Source organism: Poecilia reticulata, linkage group LG2 (assembly GCF_000633615.1).
Source record: "Poecilia reticulata strain Guanapo linkage group LG2, Guppy_female_1.0+MT, whole genome shotgun sequence".
Taxonomy (NCBI): domain Eukaryota; kingdom Metazoa; phylum Chordata; class Actinopteri; order Cyprinodontiformes; family Poeciliidae; genus Poecilia; species Poecilia reticulata.
In genome coordinates this window covers 40,590,305-40,602,952 of record NC_024332.1, presented here as the reverse complement: position 1 = coordinate 40,602,952, position 12,648 = coordinate 40,590,305, and the positions used below count along the sequence as shown (strand labels likewise).

At 34.4% G+C, this 12,648-nt stretch overlaps 1 protein-coding gene across 1 annotated transcript; it reads left to right on the top strand.

The window, feature by feature from the left end:
• The first annotated feature begins 8,393 nt into the window (after window positions 1-8,393).
• Window positions 8,394-11,841, top strand: LOC103460073 (interferon-induced protein 44-like). The gene is made up of 8 exons (XM_008402067.2): window positions 8,394-8,551; window positions 8,635-8,660; window positions 8,734-8,767; window positions 9,490-9,691; window positions 9,947-10,105; window positions 11,182-11,350; window positions 11,486-11,586; window positions 11,664-11,841. Exons 2-8 carry the CDS (start codon window positions 8,645-8,647, stop codon window positions 11,823-11,825), a joined length of 843 nt encoding a protein of 280 aa, XP_008400289.1. The 5' UTR covers window positions 8,394-8,551; window positions 8,635-8,644; the 3' UTR covers window positions 11,826-11,841.
• Window positions 11,842-12,648: the final 807 nt, after the last annotated feature.

The window sequence follows — 12,648 nt, the reverse complement described above, 5'->3', positions numbered from 1 at the left end:
CTCCATGTCATCTTGCTCCATCCCTTCATCACAATTCCTGTTTTGTGTTTGTGTCCCACTTGCACCTAAACACAGAGATTTTCATACAGAGTTTGTGAGTTAACTTATATTTGCAATAGTTACTAAAATAAAACTGACTTACCCAAGTTGTCCATCTGTGCAGATGATTTTTCTGCAGAGAGAGCAGGAAGTTTTAACTTAGTTACTATAAAAACAATGATTTAGCTTTCATGTAGCTAAAATTTGGATTTAAAAACTGATCAAAGGCAAACAACGAACCCATAGTTTCCTCTTTCAACTTGTGCTGCTACAAACAGAAGAAACATCCAGAAAAAACATGTAAGAAAAAGCTTATACATTTACATTTGTTTACATTGAATGTAAATGATTTTCAACTGCCTGCACCCACTGCTGAGCAAATATGGCCTGACACTGTAAAGGCAACCAGACCCACCATCCTACTAGACCAAACTGTCAGGACTGAACACAGAAATAATCAAAACCTGCTACTGCTACTTCAACTTTTATAAACCAGCTGTGGTTTAGATCAGAGAAAATTTTCATACCACTTTTTAATTTAGGTTTAGTCACTTGCATTATATTAATATACTGAAATTAAATAAACTGAATATTTTTTGTGACAGCATTTCCAGTACAGTGTGAATGCTTCAGTCAAGAAGCAAAAACTATAAAAATTTATTATCTTTTAATTCTTTTACTCAACTCAGTATAAACATTTCAGAAATTAACTATATTTTATTATTTTCTTCAGCTTGAAAAAGTGAAGATTATTGAACTGAAATTAGTAAGTTCTAACCAGGTTTTAGCAATGTCTGGATAGAAATATTTAATAATAAAACCACTTGAAAATAGATGATGTTGATGTTTAGGAACTTTAAAATAGAACTGTGCCATTATTAGAGAAGAAAAAAACCCATTAAGTCTTTGTTTTGACATGTAGACAATCATGTGTACAGGTTTTTACTGAATGTAGCATAAAAGCTTTGGAAGTGATTTGTCCTCAAATCTTTGCAGAGTTTGAGAGGGTTAAATGCAAAGGGCAGCTAAATTTGGACATTTGCTGATTTTTCTTTATTATGTGTAAGTTTTACATTTGGCTTGAAGTTGTGTAACCATTACAAGAGATTTTGTTTAGTCCCCTCTCATTCTCCATCGTCACTGTAGATAAATAATAAAATGTAAATAATAAAGGACTGTATTGCAAAGACAAGAAAACACTTGTGTAGCTTCATAGATCATAAGAATGAAATGCTCATGTAAAACCTTAGAGGTAATTGTAATCCACATTTTATTATTTTAATCTTTGCATCATTTTTATGAATTTCTTCAGGCAACAAGTAATTTTCACCTTGTTGCCTTTCACTTTTTACTTTTTTAGAATATTAATTATTATCTCATATTTTTTCCAACTCATCCCGTCTTTCTATATGACTAAGATTGAACATGACTGAATTTCATCTCCTAATAAGTTTGTCAATTATATTTTTCATAGTTCAAGTCAAAATATTTACATTTTTACTTTTAAGTTTTCTGGATTGTTGACAGAAAAGTATGATGAAAATGTATTGTCAACAATTCAACACTGGTTATGAAATGATACACAGACAGGAGCTCTGCATGAACTACAGATCGCTAAATTGTGAAAATTTTGGTTTCCTTAATTCAGGTCTATGTACATAGATCTATAAACCCAGACAATTAAAATCAGAGGACTAAGGAAGGATGACTAGTCATGTTAGCTTACCTTAGAAATATCAATGGTCAACTCAATGTCGAATCCACCCATCTTATTAGTACTAGCAACACTTTCATAAGTGATACTGTGGTTACATTTCAGACACTCATTCTGACTCTGATTAACAGCAGCCTGAGGAGAAAAAAAGAGAAAGTTTACATTACAAAGTGAAAAATATTATATTATATATATATATATATATATATATATATACACAGTAAGTTAGCTATAACAAAAACAGATTAAGCTTTTCTGCTATTTTAATGCATGCATCGAACATTGTGTGAGACTGAGAAACGTATTGCAAGTAGTCTCTTCTTAATGAAAGGGCGAATCTGTGAAACTCATTTTGATTACCTAATTTGAGTACATTCATTTGGAGATATCTTGATTAATATTTATATATAGGTCACAGACAAAAACAAAACTAAACAAAATATTAAAGCACTGACAAGAAATCACATTTATGGTCCTCGAGACTTTTGGGAAAACATTATGTGGACCTTAAGGAGAGGGTGTGTCTCACTACATCTAGATAAAATTAGGAAGATGATACCAATAGTCAAATATGGTGGTGGAAGTGTGATGGTGTTGGACTTCTTTTGATTGTTTGGGACCTGAAGAACCTTCTGTAAATGTGATAGGCATACATTCTGTTTTCTCCTGATCTGAAAGAGTGCAAGTTAGACACTACTAAATATGGCTGAAATTTGTTACAATGAAGGAAAAAAAAAACTTTTTTGAAATACAAATATTAATGTCAGCGGTAATGGCAATGGTTGAGGACATTATCTTCTCGAATTGCTTATGCTCTATTCAAAATAAATGTTTCTGAGCAGAATTCAGTGTGAAAGGCTAAGCGTACTTTTTTACCTTAGGAAATTCAATCATAATTTGAAGATCTTATTTTATTTTTACTTTTATTATCTTTTGCTAATGTTAAAGTTTATTTAATTATCTGAAGCACTGAAGTGGAAAAAAGAAAAGGGAAAAAGAAATAATGAAGGGGAACATTGTTTTTCATCGATCAGGAGGTTTTAACTTACCTCTGTAAAAGGTATCTTGTTTGTGAACATGCTAGTGGAGTTATCTCCACTGTCCTGGTGCAGAACAATATTGAACTCACACTGGCCATGTGTCTCCTTCTGGAATTTGACAGATGGAACAATCTCTTCATGACACTTTGGACATTTCATCCAGCTCTTTTTAGTGCCTTCAGTCTGAGAAATCAAGAGAGACAATTGGTGTTAAAAACTAAAGATCGTAAAAAGATTGTTTATTAATTTTATTTTATTGCCATTTTCATTATTTCACCTCACAGACTTGAACATTTTACAAACAGAAAACTTTTAAAAATCGGATCTTCATCATTTTTGCACATCACAGAAAAATTGCCTTCAGCCCTCTAATAACAATGCAGAATAAGTGCAGAGGTGGGCAGAGTAACCAAAAAATTGTACTCAAGAAAGAGTATCACTACTTCAACACACTCTAAAAAGTGTTTTGGCTATAGTTCTATTTACATTAATCTCACTTAATTAATTTGGTTTAGTGATGACAATTCACTAAACCAGTTGCAAATAAGTATATTTGCAACTTAAATGTTGCAAATATAACCAACTTAAATTATTTAAAGGAACCTTTTACTTTGACTTTACTTGAAACAATTGAGTTCACTGCAAGTTTCAAATCCTACATTTGACCAACTCAATAGAATATGTTCATTCAACTCAATATATTATGATCATCCAACTCAATTCATTACATTTATCCAACACAATTTGCTAAGTTTTTGTAACTTAATTCATTTAGTGTGTTTAACATTACAAATTTAAGTCATGCTTAATAAAAAGTCTTTTATTTTTTCTAAATAAAAGACAAAGAAAAAATGTTCCAAATCAATTTCTTTTAAAATAAAACTTATGACACTAACAAAAACTGCAGATGTGTGTCTGTTGCTGGTGAATTTTGGGTTAAAACAATCTTGTTCTTCATTCATTGAAGTTACTCGCAGTGGGTAGAGTATCCAGAATTTTACACAAGTAAAAGTAGCAATACTTCATAATAAAATTACTCAAGTAAAAGTAAAAAGTACAGTGTAGTAAAAATACTCCCTAAAAGTAAATTTTTTCAAAAAGGTTACTCAAGTAAACGTAACTGAGTAAATGCAACTCGTTACTACCCAACTCTGAATACAAGTGGCCTTACCTTGAATGCTTTGATTTCTTTTCCTGATTCAAAGTTTGTCTTTGTCTTTTTGTTTTTTGGCTCAGATGTCTCCACAGAAATGAGGTTATCTATGAAGACAAGTGATTGGATGTTCAGCTAAACAGGACAGGTTTCATAATCATTTAATTGTGACATTGGTTTAAATTTTAAACTATTATGGTCCACATCTTCATGGATCTTTCCAAAGGTGAACACGCCAAGATTTTTTTCTACAGATAATATTTTGTTTGATGGTTTTTGGTGTCAGCAAGGTCATTAATAATGACTATAATTTAATATTTCCCAAACTAATTCACAAATATTTTCTATGTAAAACGTTTACTTAAGGTAATCTGAACTTTGTTTCCTCAGAATTTTTTCCCTTGTTTGTCATATGCGTTTTAACCTACATGTTAACTGATGAAATTATACTTTTTGGTTATTGATTATTCACTGTTCTGGAATAAATAACTCACTCCATTTTATTTGACTTAATTAGCACTTTTACCAAACATGCCATCCTACAAACCACCCTACCAATTTGCTCTCATGTCTGTCATCTTCAAATTTTATTATGAAATAAAACTATTTTAGGAGGTCAGTAAAATGTTAATGTAATTTCATTATACAAAAATGAGAATCAATCCGATTTACTTGAAGGTTTGACCAGTTTTGGCCTCAGATTTCCTATGGAAATAGTTTTAGAGGGTTTTTGCCATTGATAAAATCTGTTTTAATTGTTAAGCAAATACTGAGAAGGAAGATATAAAAAATCTCTATAATAAAGTGGTTTTCTATTGGCCAAACAGAATGAAAATATATTTATCCTGCTTTGACATCTGTGCTGGAATGGACATTTTGTGACTAATTTATAAAAAATTTACTTGTAGTAAATATAAAAAGATCTGGCATTTTGTTAATCTACATGATAGATTGACATAATTTCATTATGTACCAACAAGATAAAATACACACATACGTAGTGTAACTGTAGACAGAAAACAGGCAGCCTAAAAAATCATAGTCCAAGCCAGAACTTAAAAGAGCTGAACATGACAACTGATATTACATAATATGCATAAAAGCACTAGAGTTTGAGACCAGATCCATGGAATGAAAACAGGAAATTAAAAATACAATTTTGATCGAAGGCAGAAATCTAAAGACTTTTATAACTTTTTGGGTTAGAGTCTCATCCAAGGACACATTACCATGTTGTGGAGGACTGTGATGGAGTATAATGAGTGGTAATAAGTTCAGTTCAGGTTTATCTGTTAGTAGTTCTTGCTCGTGTTGTTATTGATTTGAATGAAGATTGTCAAAAACACCTTATGAATGTTATCTTGATCTGATGAGGAGAAGACTTATCAGATCGAGCACTGAAAGTGTTGCTGGAGTCTCCTTACTAGATTTCTGACTCTCTCCTTGCAAATAACAACAGCTCTGAACCAGGGAAATGAAAGAGTAAAAAAATCTAGAGAAAACACACTGGTCTAATCAGAGGCTCACCAGGAGGTGTGTTTTTAGCTTGGTTGACCTGGGAAGGAGTGGCTCTCAGATTGGGTTTTTCAGGCTGTTTTCTTGCTTCATTGTTGGATTTTTCTGCAGAGCTGCTGACCTCCATGTTGTTCTCCTCACCCACCTCTGAAGTTATCTCTGGACAGCATCGATATTGAAACAGAGGAGAAATTAACTCAGAGCTATTTGTATGTGTTGGCTAAAAAGCACCTACCTTATGCAAACAAATTGCAACACATTTTCCCAATACACAGGTAGATCACAAAAAATATATGAAGTGCACATTTTTTGTCATTCGTTTGAAAAACTCATATTAATGTAAATAAAGTTATTTCACATGGACTTTGTTTCTTGTAAATTTGATGATTACATCTTACAGATAAACAAAAATTCAAATTCAGTGTATCAGAAAAACTGAATATTAGATAACATTAAAACAATAAATGCCATTCCACTGTTCCCAATAGTGGAGCAAAAAAACAAAACAAGACAAACAAACAAAAAAAAACAGCACTTTAACTACCAAGCTTTTGAAAGTATGTGAATTTTTCATCATTCAGTACTTGTTAATTCCTCAATTGTCCCAGAACTATTTGGGATTTCTGTCGTTATTCTCAGACTGGACTGAGCATGGACTGCTTGTACGTTGCATACTGCATATGTCCATCCTCCTCTCTCCTTTCTTTTTCCTTGACTTAATGGTTCTCCATCTGTTTTTTTTTTTTTTCCTTTTGGTTTTGCTCCTACTAGACAAAACAACAAACCTAACAACCTACAACAAACCTAAAACCATAATTTTTTTAAGAAGTAAAATGAGAGTGGAGCCGAGTTAAGAGGTAGACTATTTTATTGCATTCACTAAGAACAGTGTTATACATTGTGAAGAAATGTTCAACATATTGTCATTTTAAATAACAACTGCTCTAAACCTGGAAAACGGAAGAACCTAGAGCAAAACCACCTGATCAGAGGCTCACCAGAGTGACTGTTTCCAGCTTGGTTGACCTGGATGGGAGTCTTCAGAGCGGGTCCTTCAGGCTGCCTTCCTGCTTTATTATCCTTTTCTTCTCCAAAGCCGTTGACCTCCATATTATCCTCCTCAGTCGCCTCTGCAGCCATCTCTACACATCATCAACATTGAAACAGAGGAGGCTTCAACTCCGGGTATGCTGTTTGCATGATGGCTAAAAAGCAACTACCTTTTGCAAACAAACTGCAACATATTTTCCCCAATATACAGGTAGATCACAAAAATTATTTTTGTTCTGCTGAATCTGTTTATGTTAATACAAACCCTAAAATTATATTTGGCAAACCTTGTTGATTTGCCAAATATACAACAGGATTTGTAAATTTGGTTAATGGTGAGATAGTGTTTTATGACTATCTTATAAAATAGTCCGACTATTTTATAAGATAGTCAGGTTGGACTATCATAAAATATACGAGTTTTTTAGAAGCACTAGGATAAAAGTTGGCGATGAAAAAAAATCTGAACATATTCGAACTCGCCCTTTGCTGATAAACGATTTTATTTCTTTAAACTTTCTTTTCACGTTTTCTTTTTTGCCTCACCTGAAACCTTTTCATGTAAAGCAATCAAACTTAGCCTCGTTTTGCTCTCGTCTCATTCTTTCACCACTTCGCCAGATCAAACGGGATTTACTGCGTTAAGCGACGAATTAACTTCAAAAAGTACGGTAAGCAAAGAGTGACTTAACAGATTGTGTAATTCTGAGTTGTTTGTCTTTTCTTAAGCACAGGTTGCAAGAATTATACTGTTTGAAATGTGAGATAAAAACAGTTGATGAATCTAAGAAATTAAGAGAATATTACCTGGAGAGTTCATGGTGTTCACATCCGGTATATCCGCGTTTTGCTGCTCTGCAGCTTCACAGTCTCGGTAGAAATCCCTCCCATTAAGACCTGATCACGTGACTTACAGTAGACTCTGCAGTTTCTGCTAAACAGCTTTTACTTTCGCAGGGTTGGTGTATCTAAACTGATTACATGCTTAATCTGTGAAAACTGCTCCTATTTACTTTCAAAATGATATTCTCACTTTTGTTGAGTCGGTTTAAAGGCTCTCTAAACTCACTTTGCTAAACTGGTTCATATGATCAATGTCCCACATGATCATAAAGAGAAAAAATAAATGGAAAACTAGTTTCTTAATCCTGTATTTTAACAAGAAAGTTGTAGGGCAAACTGGATGCATTGTTTTCTTTAGTAGATAATAAATATGTTTTGATTATTTGTTTAGGATGTTTCTTTTCAAAATATTTATTTGAATGCATTTATGAATTAATTCCTCAAACAGTTTTTTAATACATATTTTGGCAGAAAGTATTGTAAAGTTGCTCTCTCTACTGATCCTTCGTTTTTGTGAGTCGTATACTGGTGATATTTAAGGAAATAGGAGAAAAATCTTTCAGTAATCAATCCATCACCAGAACTATGGTAAGTACAAGAACTATAGGGTTAAATATATCAGTTTCTGTGTGTCAGTATGTATTGTGTTTCACTCAGGGAATTGGGTGAAATTTATTGCATGTATCCAAGTAAAAAGTTTGGTCCCAAGCACCAAACCCTGTGGAACTTCATGAGTAACTCTGGTTAGTTGTGGAGATACTTCACTAATATAAACAAATACGCTAATGCAAAGTCTGAACTGTAAGACAAAGATGATTTAAACCAGTGTGGTGATGTTTAATTAATTCCTACAATCAGTTCAATAAATGAATAAAATAAATAAAAAAGATAGGAGGAAAAAAAGGGAGAAGGAAATAAAAAAGAAAGAAAATTAGAAGTGAAGAAGGAAAGAAAGAAAAAGAAAGTGTTGCAGTCAGGAGGAGGAGTTTCCAGACGTCACGTGATAAATCTCAGAGGGGAGCAGTTACTTATATGGAGGGAAAGATGATTCTGGTTTCATTTTGCACCACAGAACTGACAGTGGGATGTTTTGAGGACCAAAAACAGATAATTTATTGTTCACTTTCACTGTCTTTAGCCTTTATCTTTTCTGCTGAGTAAAACATTTTGCAGAGCTACACTGTCCAAATCATCTTGGTAAGTACAAAACTAATAACTGTGATTGAAGCAAATGTTTAGTTAAATGAAAGGCTGAACATAATTACTGTTTGTCTTTGCAGAGGAACAATAATGGCTGCTTCTTCATGTAAGTAATTAAATTAGATTTCTGACAGGTTTTCAATTGTTTTTGAAGAATTGTTATTCATGTTTTCATGCAGTGCTGGACAAACCATGGAGGGAACTACGCTGGGGGTGAGTTTATTACAGTGAGACTTTTTAAAGTGATAAATATGAATCTGTTTACTGATGGCTGGTTTGTCTCATCCTGCCAAAATCTAAAACAAAGACATTACAGCAAACAGAAAGTACTGGGAGAGATAAATTATTGCTCATCCGTCAGGGGAGAGGTTATTGCTCAGTGTGGAAGATCCTGCAGGTTTGTGATTGGAGGTTTTACCAAAGGCACAATGAAAAAACACAAAATGAAGGAAGACACTGGATCAGATCAAGAAGCTGAATCTGGAACAAAAACATGTTCTATGTAATAAATGTTCATCTTTGAGTGACAATTCAAGCAAGTAAATATAGACAATAATTTGATAGTAGTTAAGCAGTAAGTAATAAAAGTGATGTATAATTGTACATATCTTGATCCTGAGCCAGTTTCAGATGCCATAAAAGTGATCAGAGGTTATCAGAGTAGAGATAGCCTGTCAGCGAGATTAGTATGAAAGTTCAGGCTGAAGATTTAATTATTATTAACACTATTGTTAGAAACGGAACACAATTTTAAAAGCACATAAAAATAAGCTACTTTTTTAATTATAAAAACATAAAGAAGTGTAATATGACCAGGTGCATTTCTGAATAAAACCGCTCATTGCGAACATAATCTCTCTCTACAATGACACCAATGAGTAAATACAGTTTTCTGAATAAACCATTAAATCCATATATCCACTTTACGTTCTCAGAGAGAAGCAGAAGGAACTTCAGTATGTGAAGGAATACAAACCTGTAGTTGAAGACATCAAGCATCTTCGAGTCCTCATGTTTGGACATGTTGGAGCTGGAAAATCCAGTTTCATCAACTCTGTCAGTAACGTCCTCAGAGGCAGAATGTCCATTCCTGCTTTGACCAGTGCGACCACCTCCGACAGAAGCTTCACCTTAAAAGTAATGAGCTAAGATGTTTCTCTCCACAACAGGAGTAATATGATGCCAATTATTTAGCCAAAAAGTCTTGTAGATTGATTTAATTTATTTATAAATAGCACTTTAGTCTTGTGAGAAACTGAATTTAGGGATTCATCAGCTGTGTGGATGATCTTTTAGATTTCTGAGATCAAACAGTTAGCTCTGGTGCAGATTTTCTCTTTGCTTTTTCCTGTTTCCTCCAGTTGTGTAACATGTTTTTTCTCTGTGTTTCAGTATGAAACTCATAAAATCCGTGTAGGACGAGGAACTTCAAAGACATTTTTTCCTCTGGTTTTCAACGACGTCATGGGTCTGGAAGACGGGAGCAACAGTGGGATTCATGCTAGCGACATCACGCTGGCGATGAAGGGACACGTGAAGGAAGGTCACAAGGTGAGAGGGCAAGTTCCCACTGCTGGGACCAGTTAGGGTACTGGTCAGAACAACTGGAGCAGCAGGGTTTAATTTCAAGTTGTTAACAGTAACAAACATTTCAACAAACTACAGATGATCAGACCAATTATTCTTAAAGCTGGGTCTCCATGAAGGCACTTTCAGGTGACAAACATGAAAGCTGGTCAACGTTTATGGTAAAATGATAAGAAATGGACACTGTAGCTCCTGCACCAGTTACATAATCTGCATACAAATCCTCCTTACCTGGTTCTATGATAACTTACATAAAACTAGCAGGTACCCAGAACACAGAGCATTCTGGGTAAATACAGTCAAAACCAATGGAAGTCTATTTTCCAGCAGAAATTGTGCTCAGTGTCTTCTTCAGAGGTTTTTGTGTCGTTTCCTTCAGTGGCTCTTGGTTCAGCGCCAAGGTGAGGTGGTGAGCAGGTTTCTCAAAGAGTCTGGTTTATATGACACAGTGCAGCGTGAAAGTGAAATGCACCAGCTGAAAATGTAGCAAACAAACCAATCTTGGTTTCCAATCAACCGAGTCTACCCGACTACAAGATGTTAAAACACCTTTAAGCTGCTTCCTGAAATTAGGTTTTAAAAATTAGCAAAGCTATAATAGCATTAGATGCTAATAGCTGTTTGGATGTCTATACAGCTGCTCTTTGTCCATTTGGGCTCTGTGCTTTACCAGCAGGGATTTGTCTAGTTTCCAACCAGGCATGGATAACTTGTAACTTGCAATGTTTGGAAGATAATACACTGACTGGTAAAGATGAAGGGGGCAAAGCTTGAAAGACCAAAGCTGCTAAAGTCGACTGAGTGAGGACACAGAGAGCCCAGTGTGTTTGGCAAGCATTGTCCTTCTGGTGTATTTTTATCATGTTCTCCTGCTGCTTGAACATTAGGATATGTAACAGGTGCTGCTTCCCTCTCAGATGCTGTGAGATTTACAAATATCTGAAGGATATTAGTTGATCAAAGCAGATGTTTTGATTTTGTTTGGATTTTAAAAGTTCATGTCTCATCTTGCTGTTTCTCTTTTTTTTTTTTTTTTGCAGTTTAACCCAATAGCCCCACTGACTAAAGAGGATTATGGCTACAACCCAAGCCCCTCGCTTGATGACAAGGTTCATGTCCTGGTCTGTGTGATGTCAGCCAACGCTCCACAGATTAATGCGTCGATTCTGCAGAAGATGAGGAAGGTCAGAGAAACAGCCAGTGAACTGGGTGAGTTTATAGAGTATCATATTATTTAGACAAACAATATTTAGCATGTTGACCCTTGATGGATGGCTGTCTCCATGGATATCTCCATGGATAACGTTCCCATGACTCCCTCGGCATCTGTTCCTGTCTGTGCAGGAATCCCTCAGATGGCCATGATGACCCACATCGATGCTGCCTGTGGGGAAATAGAGAAAGACCTGAAGAATGTGTACAGAAGCAAACACTTGCAAAAAAAGGTGAGTTTTAGACCATCTGTTTGGAGACATAACACAACTAAAGATTGTAGCAGTAACAGATTGTTTTTAACATTCAGATGAAAGACTTCCATTCAGCAGTGGGAATCCCCATGAACTGCATCTTCCCTGTGAAGAACTACAGCGACGAAATCGACCTGAAAGACGATGTTGACATCCTGGTCTTGAGTGCCCTGAGGAAAATGGTCGACTTTGGAGACGATTTCATTGAGAAAAATTAAACTGATATTAACAGTTTACATTTTATTAAATTTTTGAAGCGGGCTTGTGGGGCATTAAAATTTAAAAAAGAAGAGAAAAAGAAACTGGTATGCTGAAACTATTTCTTGAATAATAAATATTCAGAATAACGTGTTTACCTGGATGTAAAATTTGTACTGCTTGATCATATTATGGAAAACTTTAGTCTAGAATATAAATGTTTTTTTGGAAGTACTTGTTTAACAAATTCTAATTACATTGGGAATGCTGCACAGAGCTGCCTGGTTTTACAGACATTTTATGGTCTACAGTCAAATATTTGTGATAGCCTGAGGATTGTTTGGCAGAACTACCTGGTTGTAATTTAATTACAGAAGAGTGTCTGAAAACCTTATCAAATAAGTAGACATGCCAAAGGGAAGCTTCCCCAATATAAGTTAATTCATAGCTTTTATTTTACTGCTTAACATGTTTTTCTTTTGATGTTAGTCATTCTTATTTACTTTAACCTTTCATACAAGCAATTCAACAGGGTCTATTGTCTATTGAAGCTTTTGCTTTCTTCAGTGTCTGTATCAAGATGAAAAATAACACTAACAAATGTAGGTAATAATAAAAAGGGATGTTTGCATGTAATGTGTTAAAAAAATGGCAGTGTCTACTTCTGAGATAAATGCTCTAAGGAATAAAGATATTAGAACATAAGGGATCAAATCTATTTCATGTGGTTTGAGGTTTCTCATTTTGCTGTTTACTCTCCTTGTGGAGCTAAATAAAAAATGGAGAAAAAAACAGAATTGAGTCCTCATCATTTCTATGGATTTGTATTTGGCGGAGAATAAA

Bases quoted from the DNA above. Each gene is read 5' to 3' on its own strand.
- LOC103460073 (XM_008402067.2), top strand. The intron at 9,692-9,946 runs GTAATGAGCTAA...TCTGTGTTTCAG, and splicing joins ACAGAAGCTTCACCTTAAAA to TATGAAACTCATAAAATCCG. The intron at 11,351-11,485 runs GTGAGTTTATAG...CTGTCTGTGCAG, and splicing joins AGAAACAGCCAGTGAACTGG to GAATCCCTCAGATGGCCATG.